The 15917-nt window shown below is 42.6% G+C and overlaps 1 protein-coding gene across 9 annotated transcripts in view; it reads left to right on the plus strand.

Annotated features, from left to right (window-relative positions):
• Positions 1 to 15917, plus strand: part of CIT (citron rho-interacting serine/threonine kinase) — a 175291-nt gene that overhangs the window by 111898 nt on the left and 47476 nt on the right. For all 9 annotated transcript variants that reach the window (XM_070769560.1, XM_070769555.1, XM_070769557.1 and 6 more), the window contains 4 exons: positions 4149 to 4265; positions 5235 to 5344; positions 6329 to 6503; positions 10753 to 10950. In XM_070769560.1, coding sequence (XP_070625661.1) covers positions 4149 to 4265; positions 5235 to 5344; positions 6329 to 6503; positions 10753 to 10950 — 600 coding nt within the window. The remainder of the gene's footprint in view (positions 1 to 4148; positions 4266 to 5234; positions 5345 to 6328; positions 6504 to 10752; positions 10951 to 15917) is intronic.

The following is a 15917-nucleotide window of genomic DNA, read 5'->3' on the forward strand; positions in this document are numbered from 1 at the left end:
CTCTATGTTTTGTGTGTCTGAAAATGTCTCTGTTTCTTCCTAGTTCTTGAAAGATGTTTTGACAGGGCATAGATTTCTAGGTTGGCAGTTATTTCTTATGATACTTTTTGAAAATATCATTCCGTTGATGTGTTTGGCTTTTATTATTGCAGTTGACAGTCAACTGTCAGTCTAACTGTTGCTTTCTTTGAAAGCAATCGTTCTTTTTTCTTTTAAAACTTTGTTTTGTCTTTAATTTTCTGAAGTTTTACTGTGCTAAAACTTTACATGTAGACAGATGTAGAGTTATTTATTTATCCTTCTTGAGATATACTGGACTTCGCTGCTGCTGCTGCTAAGTCGCTTCAGTCGTGTCTGACTCCGTGCGACCCCATAGACAGCAGTCCACCAGGCTCCCCCGTCCCTGGGATTCTCCAGGCAAGAACACTGGAGTGGGTTGCCATTTCCTTCTCCAGCGCATGAAAGTGAAAAATGAAAGTGAAGTCGCTCAGTCGTGTCCGACTCTTGGCGACCCCATGGACTGCAGCCCACCAGGCTCCTCCGTCCATGAGATTTTCCAGCCAAGAGTGCTGGAGTGGGGTGCCATTGCCTTCTCCAATACTGGACTTCGGAATATATTAAAAAAAATTCTGGAAAATTATTGGTCATTATGTCTCAAATATTGCCTCTTCCTCTTCTCTCTTTCCTTCCCTTATGAGAATTTGATTAGGCATGTGTTAGGTTACCGCTTGTTTTTTGGTGCTGCATTCTGGTTAAGCTCTAATTGATTTTCCAGTGTACTAATCCTTCCCTGTCTAATCTGCCGCTAAACTCATCCATTGAGTTTTAAATTTCAGTTAGTGTATTTATTGGTTTCTTGTCAGTCTGTTTGGTTCTTTTCCAAGTTTACTAGATTATTTAAGACAAGAACTTTTTATTCCCTGCATTCATTTGAAGCTTATCTTCTGCTTCTTTAAACTCATTAGCATAGTTATTTTTCCATCTATAGCTGATGATTCCAGAATCCGAAGTATCTGAAGGTCTGTTTCTGCTGTTGTTTCTCCTGGTTCTTTTTTATGGTGTCTGTCTTTTTGTGTGCCTGGTCAGCTGCTCATTTTCCTTGGCAAATTAATAATGGGGATTCTTTGAGACCTTGAATGAAAATGTGTGCCCACTTTGCAGGCATCCCTGGGCTTTGACTTCTCTATTTCCTTACCCTTTGAAGCAATTAAAAATGAAGCTCAAGTTTTTTTCAGCAAATGCCTCAAGTTCAAAACAGCTTTCTGCGCTTCTTACCTCTCTGGGTTTCTGCTTTCACTTAGATTTTAGTCTGTAATTTCTTACTCTTTTGCCAATTTTTAGGTACTTTTGGAAAATGTTTTTCATATTCTATCTAGCATTTTAAATCATTTTTTGTAGAAGAGCTGGCTTAAGTAATCCAGTCCACTGTATCAAATAGTGAATTAAATTATTTCACTTATTGACATTATTATTTCATTTCAGTTTTTAGTAGTAAGTTCGGTGACCAGAAGTGACCACTAGCCTATTTCCTTTTAAAATCACACCATATTTTCATTGTGATTTTGGACCAAGCCTTTAATTATGTCTTATGTTCTTGAGAATCAGACATTGATTGGTCATTACATTTCAAATACTGTTATTTTCCCTTCAAAGTCGGACATTGAAGGAGTCTTTTAATTTTTGTGATGATTGTATTACTGGTTTGTTTGCTATCCTCAAAGAGTTAGCTGTTCCTATTTTGGGGAACAACAAGTATACATATTCAATTAGCAGCACTATTCTGGCATCCTCTCTTTCACCCCTGGGGTTCCTTTTGGTTATTTTTCATTGAAAGAAATACAAGGAAAGAACCTAGAATGGACTTTAGTTTTAGTGTGAATGCCTGCCTTCATACATTTTCAACTTTATCTGCCAATTTTTGGTTTTAGTTCTTACTGGCTTCTAGACTTTTATCTTTGAAATAAACTACCTTTCAGAAAATTATGAGAATGTTTACAATTGTCCACTGGCACCTTTGCATGATGAAAATAACCTTTGCAAAATTCATTCTGTAATTTGGGTGAGTATATTGACTTTCCTGTCAGAAAGCCATGTTTTATCTTAAATTGATATAAATGGCTACAGTGGAATCTCTGATTTCAAAGAAATTCCCTGCTTCCCTCTCAGGCATTGTCTTGTTCATCCTCCTGCCAGTCTGACCCCAGCAAAGCCAGGATGTGTGCCATTTTGATAAAGGCTTGTCCCTTCTGGCTCATACTTCTTTGCGTTGGTATTCATTGCTGCCAAAATGGAGGTCTTATTTATTTTTTTAATATTTATGTTCATTATTTATTTGACTGCACAGGGTCTTAGTTGTAGCACGTGGGATCTTTTAAGTTGAGGCATGCAAACTCTTAGTTGTGGCATGTGGGATCTAGTTCCCTGCTGCTGCTGCTGCTAAGTTGCTTCAGTCGTGTCCGACTCTGTGCGACCCCATAGACAGCAGCCCACCAGGCTCCCCCATCCCTGGGATTCTCCAGACAAGAACACTAGTTCCCTGACCAGATATCAAATCTGGGCACCCTGCATTGGGAGCATGGAGTCCTAACCACTGGACTACCAGGGAAGTCCTTGGGGAGGTCTTATTTTGAACAGAGTCATTCTGAAAGTGGGCTTCATTGCTTTTTACTTCATAAGCAGAAGACTCCTTGTGTAGGCATTATGTGTTCTCTGCTACCTTCTAGGTGGCAAGAACTTGGCTTTATAGATCCTAGAGAATATTAGAGGGAGATTTGTTTTCTTCTTTCTTCCCTCCTGGCTTTATGAAACCATTTCTTTTTAGTCAGCTCTGCTTTGTGGCCCTGTTTTATCCCCTGTAAGGCCATTTTGGTAATAATTGTGATCATACCCCAGATTCGGTCCTTTACTTACTCGTAATTTTAGAATCGCATCCTGACATCCAAGAGAACGGGCGGCTTATCCTCTTGAGGTTCATCCCTCCTCCCATGACCCCGTCCTCCACCTCTTATTCTTTTCTACCAACTTTCACTCTGTTTTATTCATCAGTCAGTTCTCGTTTAAAACCCTCTTTGAAATTGTCCTTTTCTTTCTTTGTCACGCAGGCCCCCTCCCTGCTCACTGGCTCTTTTCAGGGACGATGTCCCCATGAGCTGTGAAGGGCCCTTCACAATAGACAGTGGGAAAGGCAGATTTCAGCTCCCATCTGTGACCCCAATTCTTTGGGCTTTCTTCCCAGTATCAGATGTGGTGTCATTCAGAGAAGCTCAGTGATGAGAAACACAGGGTCAAAGGCTTGGCAAGTCATGATGTCGCCTTTCTTCCTCTCATTTTCGCTGGTTGTTTTGGCAACTGATGGCGCTCTGTGTGTCCCTCGCAGAACATTAGATCAAGCTGGTGGATGGTGACACCATTACTGTTTTATTTTTTCCTCTTGGGAACACTAGGTGCTTACAGTGGCATTCTCAGCACTGAGAACACATGATTTCTCTTCCCCTGGGAAAGATTTCTCTTTCCAGTGACTTTTTCTTTTTTTTTTTTTACCCCCAGCTGGATCAGAGGAAAGATTGGAGGAAAGAGGTTCCCCCACCCCCATGCCGTCTCTTCAGTCTATTGACTCCCCACCTACTTTATCAGTAGGCAGAAGCCTCTTGTCCCTGGTTGTTTCTGAATGTCAACTTTCCGTGGTCACACAGGTTTCCTCAGTCTTCAGCTTTTTATCCTTCCACTCCCAGTCTGGAGATAACGAGATTATTTCTGTACAAATTAAGAGCAAGCATTGTTCTGAAAACTGCTGGCACGTTGACTACTATAATGTTGCCCCTAGGTACTAGCTGCAAATCATAAGATCTCTAGAGAGATCTTTCCCCTCCACTGCCCTCATTCTGGTGTCCACCTGCACTTTGACTATCCGTCTCTGGTCTTTTTGGCCGCTAATTTTAAAATAAATTCTTAGTTCAGGTCCTCTAGTTACTTGCCATTTGATGATCACACTTGACTTCTTAACTTCTTCCTGGCTGATACATCTCTGCCCTGGAGTTGGGGAAGCGCGGCTTCTCCGGTGCTTTTCCTCTCCTTTCCTACTTTTCTCCGGTACCTCTTGTTAGTCTTCTGGGCTCAGGACGCTAACTTCTCCTTTTGTTTCCCCTCAGGTGTTGGACAATCAGATAAAGAAAGACCTAGCAGACAAGGAGACACTGGAGAACCTGATGCAAAGACACGAAGAGGAGGCCCATGAGAAAGGCAAAATTCTCAGCGAGCAGAAGGCGGTAGGTAGACGGAGTCGCAAAGGCGGTTTTAATGGGAGGGATTGTGAACCATGCCAGAAATCATGGGCTGGAGAAGAGTCCATTTGGTCTGTTTTATCCCATGGAGTCTGTCACTAACAGAAAGCTCTCTCTACAAGCCCTTCCTCTTGTAAAACGTGGTGGTGGTGGTGGCTTGTGGCCAGTTTTGCCTTTCATACCCTTCTTTAAGAACTCACGCTGACCTGCATCAACTAGAACCGTGAGTTTTAAAACGTCCCCCCGATAACAACCCTGGTGGCCCTTGGCCGCAACCAGACATCTTATTTCCTTTCTAATCCCTGTAGGCAGATGTTTTCAGAAACTGCAGCTTAAAAGATTCCCTTGTTGTGCTTGTTAATCTGCTTATTATCTCAGACCCTACTGAGATTTTTCACATCAGAATCTCTAAAGGAGGGTCCTGGAAAGTGATATTTTTAACCAGCAAGCCCCTTCCCTCCCCACCTTTCCCGTCCTGGCCAATTCTTATGATTCACTAAGTTGGGGAAGCTTTGATGTAGAGAATCTAGGACAGTAAGGGCTGGGTGAGAAGGAATCACTCAGAGAACGACAAGCCTGTGGGTGATAAGAACAGGAACTTGCAGATGCAAGGTTTAGAGGCTCCTGCAGGCTCAGGTCACATGCGGACAACACGGGGATTTAACGAGGCCTGTTGACTTAGGGAATGCCAGGTTCCTCAACAGGTCCTCCTGCATGTGTTTCCTGCAGGTCCCTCAGCTGCTGGGGGGATGTGCAACCTCTGTTGATAAAATGAATGAGTGCCATCCCTGGGGTTGTGAGATCTATGCCCCTCAGGGTATAAGCTAGTTGAGTCTCTGGTCTGATGGTCCTGCCTTTCAGATAATCCTTCTGCCTGGCCCACGTGGCCTGTGTTATTCTCACTCCAGTGGCACCATCTGTGTGCAAGGTTCCAAAAGATCCCTTGTGTTTCAGATGATCAATGCTATGGATTCCAAGATCAGATCCCTGGAACAAAGGATAGTGGAATTGTCGGAAGCCAATAAACTTGCGGCCAACAGCAGTCTCTTTACCCAGAGGAACATGTAAGTATTCAGATTCTAACTATGTGCCTGATTCCACTCTGATCCTGCCTCCTGGGGCACAAATTCTGCTCTTCTGTGTGGTGGAGCCGAAGTGGATTTAATGACTCCTGTTCTGGGGCCCAACCTCTGTATGCTTAGGAAGCTTTGCCCCCTCTGAAGTCATCTCGCTCTACCCTGTCCTCTCTTTTGAGCTGGGTTTTCTCAAATGCTTCAGATTCCCATCCCATCACAGAGTGTTTTGCTCTCTCTAACGAGTCTATTTATAGCTGGCTTCTGGAGAGCTGCCATCCTTGTTCCCTAGACTTGCATCCTGTTATCAGTTGGAGGTGATCTCCAGTGTGCCCAACTGTGAAGCTGGGCCCTGGGGTGTGAGTTTAGGGGGTTCAGCAGGTACTCTCCTGTGATCCAGGAGCACTTTGATCTTAATCTTTTCCCCCAAAGAATTACAATCTCCAGGATTTCCACCCCACCTTAGATATGTCCCTTTAGAGACCTTAAACATTCCCATCTTAGTTTAAACCTGCTTGGTAGGCCACTGTCTGATGTTTGAGTCATTCCAGCTTCTAAGCAGCCTGTGGTTAGCAGAAGTGGAAGGAGTATCATTCTTTTTCCTTATGACCCCCTTTTCCCTAGGGCCCATCTCAATGAGTCATTAGGGTGCTCTTGTACTCAGGAGGCCCTTCCTGCTGTCCTGTACAGACTAGAAAAATAAAAAGGTCTACCAAAAGAGTGAAATGATAGTATCCCTTGACCATACTTAAGCTCATCAAGAAGGGACTCTGAACAGTGGGGACTGAGTGGGCCCCAGGTCCCCTTGCTGGAGTCATGCACACGAGGCCAGGTCTGGACAGCACTAACCACAAGTGTGGTCCATGTAACTGAGACACACCTCTCTCTCTGTTTCTGCCTGTCCTTCCAAGTGGGGACATGCTCACCTCTAATGAGACTGTGATTTTGCTTGGCTCCTCCTGCCACCCCCACCAGGAAGGCCCAGGAAGAGATGATTTCAGAACTCAGGCAACAGAAGTTTTACCTGGAGACGCAAGCTGGGAAATTGGAGGCCCAGAACCGGAAGCTGGAGGAGCAGCTGGAAAAAATAAGCCACCAAGACCACAGTGACAAGAACCGTCTGCTGGAGCTGGAGACCAGGCTAAGGGAGGTAAGAGTGAAGGGTGACCTCCCAAGGATATTTGTTGGAGCACCAGAGACCCCAGCCAGCCAGGTGTCAAGCTCAAATCAATAGCCATCATGGATGGTGGTGAAGAGTGCAGTCGGGACCACAGAGGTCTGGGTTAGAATTCCACCTCCACTTCTTAGGAGTTTGACAGCCTCAGGGCTGCTCCTTTATCAGGTTACGCAAGGATGACGTAAATTGGTGCACCTTCAAATGGGGGCAGAGAGATTCCTCTGTCCTGGGTCATGGAGGATCACCTGACCGTGTCCTTGCTTGGAGTTTAGCACATAGTATGGCTTAGTGACAGAGGTTTCGTGGCAGTGGGAGACTAAATGAGAAATCTGAACTTTAGGTTTGTTTGATGGAAAGTGATTGTTTTCAGAGGGATAAAGTAGCTGGGAAGGATAGCCAGGTTTGGGAAGGGAAATCTCACACATTTAGTTGTGAATATTTTGAGGTTGATTTAAGCTGTGACTTGACATCACCAACTGTGTATTTATTAAATGCCTGCCGTTTGCCAGTTAGTAGCCTGATGGACAGTGGTGACAAGATAGACCCACCCTTGATCTGTGGGGCTGTCAGCCTAGCAGGTTGGCTTAGTAGACACTGGCAGAGACAGAACTGGAACTCAGGAGAGAGGTTGTTCAAAGTGGGACATCCCAACTGGGTGTGATGACAAGGGACTCATATTTGTGATGGAATTCTTCCAAGAGTGTATAATCTCTGTTATGGCAAAGACGTTAAGCAGACCATCTTTAGTTAAGGACTAAACCATGAGGAAATTCTGCCCTTTAAGAATGTCTTCTTTGTTTGTACTGGAGTATTAAGTGAGGCCACTTCTCTGAAGGAGCAGGGTTGGCAGTGTGTGGATCCCTCTCTATTAAGACCACGTGGCCTTTGTGTTGAAATGCAGATTCCTGGGTAGCTTCCTCTCTCAGCTTTTTTAATTGAATTGAGTTGAGCAGTGACGGGCTGAGGAGCAGGGATTTGCATTCTTAACAAGCACCCTGGGTGATGCTTATGCTTCCGGAGTTTGAGGACCATTGTTCTTGGTTGTCCAGAAGCCTTAGGCAGTGGTTTTACTTTTCTTATCCAGGCTATATTTTTACTCTTCAGTAAGTTTAACCACACTTCCCTGTAGCGTCAGCCTTAGCAGTGTGAGTGTAAATAACTCAGATTTCTCCGAGCGTGGGAACATGGAACATTGGCTAACTGTCTTTCGCTTTCCCTCCCCGTAAGTGTCTCTCTTCTGTGTCTGCCCTACAACTGTTGTTCCACTGGGCGTTAATCTAACCCAGGGAGGGTGTGTTGCTTTATTTTTGAATCTGTATAGCTAGCCCCGCAAAGGGTGGTGTGAGAAATTTAGGACACTTCCAGAGAGGTTCAGGGCTGTATGTACTCTAGGGGAGTCTGGAGTTTAACTTTATTGATTTATTTTTAAAATTTTTATGGGATGATTTTTATAGTTGCTTTACAGTGTTGTTGTATTAGTTTCTGCTGTACAACAGAGTGAGTCAGTTATACACATATCAACTCTTTTGTGTTCTTTTCCCATATACATCATTACCGAGTATTGAGTAGAGTTCCCTGTGCTTTACAGTAGGCCCTTATTAGTTACCTATTTTACATATAGTAGTGTGTATATGTCAGTCCCAATCTCACAATTTATCCCTCCTCCATTCCCCCTGTCAACCATAACTTTGTTTTCTACATCTGAGTCCGTTTCAGTTCTGTAAATAAGTTCACTTGTACCTTTCTTTTTAGATTCCACATGTAAGTGATATCATACGATACTTGTCTTTCTCTGACTTCACTCAGTATGATAATCTGAAGTCCCTCCATGTTGCTGCAGATGGTGTTATTTCATTCCTTTTTATGGGGGACTCGTACTCCAATGTGTATATGTACCGCATCTTGTTCATCCGTTTCTCTGTCGATGGACGTTTAGCTTGCTTCCATGTCCTGGCTATTGTAAACAGTGCTGCAGTGGGTTGCATGTATCTTTTCAAATCACGGCTTTCTCTGGATATACGCTGAGGAGAGGGATGTGGGATCATATGGTAGCTCTGCTTTTAGTGTTTTAAGGAACTGCCATACTGTTCCCTATGGTGACTGTATCATCAAAATCCTATTGGTTCTCTGGGTTGCATCTCTTGTCTTTCTCCTCTTCATGCCTATGACCTCTGAGACTTGGGTTTTACCTTTCCCAAGGAGCCCTCTCCAACCCCCTGGACCTAGATGGGATGTCTCCTTTGGGTCCCCATGGCCTTTCATGATTAGCTTATTCCCTGCGTACCCCTTGGCCGTCTTCATTAAACAGCAGGCTCTCAAACAGCAGCAGGCATCTCTTATTTGCTTGGTGTCCCATGTCCAGCACAGGGTCTGGTCCTTAGAACGGCTTATCACGTTGGTTATGTCAGCAGATGTGCCAGGGTCTTCCACATCTCCATGCCTTGGATGTCTTGCTTCCTCTGCTTGGAGTTTTCTTTCCCCTCTTATCTGCTTGTTTGGCTCCTGGGATTCTTCAGTACACAGATCCACAATTACTTTCTCTCCCTCTCTGCTGTGTTCCCACATTTCTGCATGTCTGGACCATTGCACTTGATCACAGTGTATGGCAATGGTTGGTTTTTAGTTTTTCTCCCGACCTTGAAGGCAGAGACTGTTTCATCTCTGTATTTCCTTATATATAGAATTTGCCAATTAAGTATTTCTTGAATAGATGAAAGTTTGAGTAGATAGATGAGTAGACGGAGGGAGGAATGATTAGTTCACAATGTGACCTTAATTCAGGTTACCTGATGAGAACAAATCAGAACAAGAATATTTAAAATAAGTAGAATGAAAAAAAATAATCAATAAAATAAAATAAGTAGAATGCACTCTGTTGTTCCACTTGTAATCCCATTGTAAAGATGTCCTTATTACCGTCAAGGTGTTATTTATGTTTTTTCTTGTTGTTCAGTTGCTAAGTTGTGTCTGACTCTTTGGAACCCCAGCACTCCAGGCTCCTCTGTCCCACACTGTCTCCTGGAGTTTGCTCAAGGAGACGTCCATTTGATTGGTGATGCTATCTAACCATCTCTTCCTCTGTCATTGTCTTCTCCTTTTGCCTTCAGTCTTTCCCAATATCAGGGTCTTTTTCAGTGAGTTGGCTCTTCTCATTAGTTGGCCAAAGTATTGGAGCTTCAGCTTCAACATCAGTCCTTTCAGTGAATATTCCAGGTTGATTTTCTTTAGGGTTGACTGGAATTGATCTCCTTGAAGTCCAAGGAACTTTCAAAAATCTTCTCCAGCACCACAGTTTGAAGGCATTAATTTTTCAGTGCTCAGCCTTCTTTATGGTCCAACTCTCACATCTATATATGACTACTGGAAAAACCATAGCTTTGACTGTACGGACTTTTGTCAGCAAAGTGATGTCTTTGCTTTTTAATATGCCATCTATGTTTGTCATAGTTTTCCTTCCAAGGAGCAAGTGTCTTCTAATTTCATGGCTGCAGTCATCGTCCACAGTGATTTTTGGGCCCCCAAAAGAATATCTGTCACTGTTTCCACTTTTTCCCCTTCTATTTGCCATGAAGTGATGGGACTAGATGTCATGATCTTAATTTTCTAATGTTGAGTTTCAAACCAGCTTTTTCACTCTGCTCTTTCACCTTCATCAAGAAGCTTTTTAGTTCCTCTTCACTTTCTGCCTTAAGAGTGGTATCATCTGAGTATCTGAGATTGTTTATATTTCTCCTGGCAGTCTTGATTCCAGCTTGTGAATCATCCAGCCTGGTATTTCTCACGATGTATTCTGCATGTAAGTTAAATAAGCCGGGGGACGATATATAGCCTTATTGTACTCCTTTCCCAATTTTGAACCAATTGTTCCATTGTTCCAGAATTGTCCAGTTCTGTTGATTTATGTTCACTTTTAAATATTTTTCTAATGATAATAATAATTTCCATAGGAGATTCTTACTGTGTGGTTTCTTTTTAGATGCTTTCTCAAGCACTGTAATAAAGGAAAGGAAGGGATGCTCTGTATATATGTTATACATACTCTTACGTGTTCTCACTCCAGTTAATTTTTGAGACTCATCAAAATCAGAACTGTTTTATTCCATTTTTTTTTCCTTCTCAGTTGAGTGCTGAGAATTTGATTCCATGACCAGATTTAAGATGCAGGTTGTGTCTTGGCTTTCTCTTCCGTTAAGGTCAACAAGTCTCTCTGTGTGTGTCTCAGGTCAGTCTAGAACATGAAGAGCAGAAACTGGAGCTCAAACGCCAGCTCACAGAGCTGCAGCTTTCCCTGCAGGAGCGTGAATCCCAGCTGACAGCCCTGCAGGCAGCACGGGCGGCCCTGGAGAGCCAGCTCCGCCAGGCCAAGACGGAGCTGGAAGAGACGACAGCAGAAGCAGAAGAAGAGATCCAGGCGCTTACGGTAGGATGTGTGTGGAGCTGAGGATAGTTGCTCACTTTTAAAAGTGCCAAGAGAGGAAAAAACAAGCCAGAGAAATGCTGAATAGGCAGAAAGTTGACTTATGTAGGCTGCTGCTTTTTTGGCACTGGTATACTAGATCAACTGAGCTTTCCTAAGGATCTTGAAAGGTTCCACCTTTATTTTTGTATTTCCTTCTTTATAAAATCATCGTCACTATATCTTAAATTTCTGTTTAATCAAAGGCTATTTACCTGGGTCTTCTATTTAGTTTTCAATAGTCATTAAAAAAAAATTTATATATTATAGTAGTCTTTCTACCATATTTCTATTTTTGTTTTGATTAACCTCATTTGTATTCCTTTTTTGTTCCCCTTAACCTTTAGATTGTGTTTTGAATCTTATTATGTATTTGGTAGATTCTGGATGGAAACGATTCTAATGAATGAGAAATTGTTTCTGTAAAAGGGACCTGGCTTCTCTGCTCTTTCTGAGAGACTGATTTGCTCACATGAAGAGGGTTCTCAGGAGATAGATCTTTGGTGGTGGGTGGTCCCTGGATCTAGACCTTAGTTCTTTCTGCAAGTCTCAAAATGTACTTTGCTTGGCCATTTCCACAATTGATCTTTCTCATAGAGTCTGACCTTGGCTAACAAGACTGATGAGAATTTTGCATATGAAATGCCAACTTCCAAGCTTTGCAGAGGGAAATATATCCATCTAGTTGACCAGGATACCCTGCGTGGTTAATGTTCACCCTTTTCCCCTTCAGCGAAACCTAGTCATAAATCCCTTTTCTCTTGGAAGGCTGCTTGGTGGATCTGGGCATAGAGAGCTGAATGAGTTTAATGGCTGGTATCAATCAAGTGCATACATTTCTAATGGTAACATATTGTTCTTGCCAAGCGGATGGTCACACTCATGCCTGCTGGTCAGGATACCCTCTTCTGTGGGCAGGGCACAATGCAGCTGATTGGGTTCAGTGCCTTTTTCAATACCTAAGTGAGTATGTTATTCATTCTGATTCATTTTTGGATGCTGTCCCCATCTCTGTCAGTGAGCATCTCTAAAGCATCTTTCAGAGTAGGATTACCTTCTGCAGATGATCATGGACTTTTGTTGCTTATGATTTACCCTGTTTAAAAGAATGTATGTATATGTGTGTAAAAAATATATATATACATATATATATTTTTTATTTTAAGTAATTTTCTTCTTAGACGTTATCTCCCACTGTTGGGTTTGGGGACCAAATTGGGAACATGATCTGAGAGTTCCAGGGTCCTTATGGACCGGTCCAGGATACAGGGGTTTCCAGGATTTGGGGAACGCAGAGTAACTCCTTTGTGGAAGTTGCTTGAGCATAATAGCTTTTCCAGGACTTCAGCCAAGTTCAGATACTGGTTGCAACCTTAGTTTCTGTTGTTTTCTTTATGAAAACACTCATTAAATGATGCCACATGCCACCAATATTTTGTTTAAAGAAATTAGTTACAGTATCTGTTTATACCCTGCCTTGTTTCAAAAATGGATTGGAAGCAGTTTGGAAAGATACAAAACAGTATAACAGGATAGAATAAGAAAAGTCTGAGAGAAAGGAAATCACAGAAGGAAAAAAAAAGAGGTAAGAATGAAATGAATATATATGGCAAGAAGGCTTATATGCTTTCTGGAGTGGGGTGAATGCAAAAAGAGACAGCCAAAAGCATTTCTTAGCTGCTAAACAAGACACCTAAAATCCAGCCACTATTATATTTAATGCTTTGTATATTAATATGCCACCCTCCCCACCCCCAGCCCCAACCACAAACCACCCTAGCTCTGAAAGGAGGAGACATCAGTCATTTAATCCATATTTGATGAGCCTGTGTGCTTAGCGCTGTGTCTTTAGCTTTTTCTCCCCAGGGGACTGGCCTGTAGTCCCTCAAATCCTATTAGTCAGGAGCAGAGGAGAAGGACACGTTTATCTCTACTCTGTTGGAACCGGGAAGGATCTGGTAGCCGTGCGTCTTACCCTGCCTGTTTGGAAGCAGGAGGGTATGTTTGCATTGCTATTGTTTATTTGTGGGGAGATTAGTCTTTCAGTCCTGCCTTGCTGCCGGTTGGAAAGCACTGTGTCTAATGGCTGCAGGACGCCTGCACAGCAGCAAGTCACGACTCAATTTAGTCAGATGAGATCACTGCCTGAGAGCATCTTCTTAAAAAAAAAAAAGAACTTTCCTAAGTCTGGAAACTGGGGCTGTACAGTTCTCACAGATGAAGATCCCTTGGAAAATTGGGCTTGTTCACAACGATGGCAGGAAAGTGCCTTTGGTCCACGGCTATTTGTAAACGCATCATGCAGGAATCCAAACCCCAAATCGGTTTGCTTCAGTTCAGTCTGAAGGCTATGGGTTTTTTCTCTCCCCTCCACTTGATTATGTCCCATAAACCTGGTTATGGACCACAGGTGGCTGTCGCCTGAACGGCTTTGTTGAATTTGTCCTCAAGTGTATATTTTCTGAGAGAGAAAATGATCACAGATGCAGCACCCTCCCCCTCCCTGTCTCATTGTTCCAGCCCAAGTTCAGACCCACTGTCAGCATCAATCAAATTCAGTCAGCTGCGTCCAAAGTGATCTTCCAGGTGGTTTGTGTGCTTCACAGCAGGCTGTTTTATCAATAAAAGGGAATAGTCAAATGGGCTATTACTGCTCTAAGAGTTGGCCACTTTCTCACCTGGGAGGGGAGCAGTTACCCTTTCTGGCCTCTGTCCCTGGGCCGAGTTAGATGGAACACAGTTAAATGGGAGCTCACCCTTGATGATGTTTGGCAGAGGGGGCAGCCATCTTCCTAGATTTTATTTTTTTCTCCCACTCACCCTTTCTCTAGACTTCCCTGGTAGCTCAGCTGGTAAAGAATCTTCCTGCTATGGAGAAGACCCCTGTTTGATTCCTGGGTTCAGGGAAGATCCCCTGGAGGAGGGCATGACAACCCACTCCAGTATTCTTGCCTGGAGAATTCCATGGACAGAGGAGACTGGCAGGCTACAGTTCCTGGGGTCGCAAAGAGTTGGACATAGCTGAGCAACTTTCACTTTCACCTTTTCCCCACCTTGTCAATTGTGTTTGCATTGAAATTCACTGGCCATTTAAAGCTAAGATTGAGTCAAGGTACAGACCAACAGGAGAGTCAAATTTATACAAAAAGCCATGCTTTTAAGATGCTTCATTGGTTATTGGGGAAAGAGAGAATTTTTCCACCTGGAACTGAAATGTAAGACTCCATGTAATCCCTTTGTGGGAGAGAATTTGAGTGTGCACACATCGTTGCATGCAGACACATGATGTGATGGGGATGTGACTCTGAATGAGTCCTCGGCAGAGGAGCAGCACGGGCTCTGTGTCCACCGGCATGGCCCAGTGAGCTTGCTTCACGTCTGTCCTCACGCTCTTTTACTGATTTGGCTACATGACTTATGCTGAATAATAGAGACACTCAAGAAAGGGATCCTCCCAACACAGTGTGATGGTGGCATCCCAGGATTATCCTCTTTGATTTCTTAAAATCATTAGTCAATGCATGCTCTTTTTCTCTTTTACATAACTGTCAATCGTTGAATTGAATTAGTAAGCCATGGGCATGATAGGCAAGGCAAGATGTGAGCTTGGGTCACTTAAGGTGACAGTCTTTCTTGGTCCCTGCCTTCCCAAAGAACGAGGTGGATGTGTGAAACCCGTTGTAGGATCCTGACCATGGATCCCAGAAGACAGTCAGACCTCTAAACATGAGTTTCCTTTTTCACAGCTCTGTGGGTATTTTCTCTCTTCAAGGCTGCATAATAATTCTCTTTTCTTCATTCCTCTTGTAACTTTCCTTAAAGTTAAAGAAGATATAAGCCCTGCCCAAAGTGAGTACCTCTCTGATTTCCAGGCTGCAGTCTGTCCATTCTGCCTCTTGCCACTCAACCCCTAGATCAGTGGTTCTCAAGTTGGGGTCTGTGGCTCCATGGGGGTCCTCAAGTTCAGATTATTTTCATAATACTAAGCTGTCTTGTGGCATTTTTCATTGTGTTAACATTTGCACCAGTGGTACAAAGTCAGTACTTTTATTTTAAAATAAATACTAAAGATATGCTTTAATTTCTAATGTGGTAAATATAAGTATAACTCACATAAATAAAAGCCCTTTGGGGTCCTCAGTAGTTTTTAAGGGTATAAGTCCTTATTCCCTGTAACTCCTAATATCTAATTAACATGGATATTTTATTGAGAGAATTCAAAGCTTGTCTTATGTATTTTATTACCTTCATATATACTATTGTGTGACCTTTTGGTTTTTTATGCATTTTACAACTTATTTCAAAAAAACATAAAACATGTTTTTTGCTATTTTTTGTTTGTTTGTTTGTTTCTTGCTATTTTTAAACTCAGATCAGTTCGCTGTTTGTTACAGTACTTCCAGCAGTCACAACAGTGTTGGTTCTACATCTTATGTTTATATTTCAGTCAATAATAAAAAGTCATAAAGATGGTAGTTCCCTATACTATAACCTCAGAAACGATTGCTGTGTCACATTTTGATGTGTCAAAATGATGCAAAGGCCTCATAATGGTAAATTGTAATAGAAATATTAGTGATTGGAATTTCAGACTGCTGTAGAGCAGTTAAACAAGTTTTTAATGGTGCGGTGTTATTTGGAAACTTTGCAGTTAGTAAAAAAGTGGAACAGGAACAGGGCTTCTGTTCCTCAGTCTAGGCTAGAGAGCTTTTTTTTTTTTAATGATCACTGCTTAGGCTTTGAAGAAGTTAGCTCTACCTTTCTTTAGCTTCCTGTTTCTGTCTTTGAGAGATATTACACCAAATAGTCATTTAGAGTGGAAGTTGGCAAGCTACAGCCAGTGGGCTAAATTTAGAATGCTTCCTGTTTTCTGCAAATAAAGTTTTATTAACACACAGTCATGCCTATTTGTGTACATATTGTCTGTGGGT

This window comes from Bos indicus, chromosome 17, assembly GCF_029378745.1.
Source record: "Bos indicus isolate NIAB-ARS_2022 breed Sahiwal x Tharparkar chromosome 17, NIAB-ARS_B.indTharparkar_mat_pri_1.0, whole genome shotgun sequence".
Lineage (NCBI taxonomy): Eukaryota > Metazoa > Chordata > Mammalia > Artiodactyla > Bovidae > Bos > Bos indicus.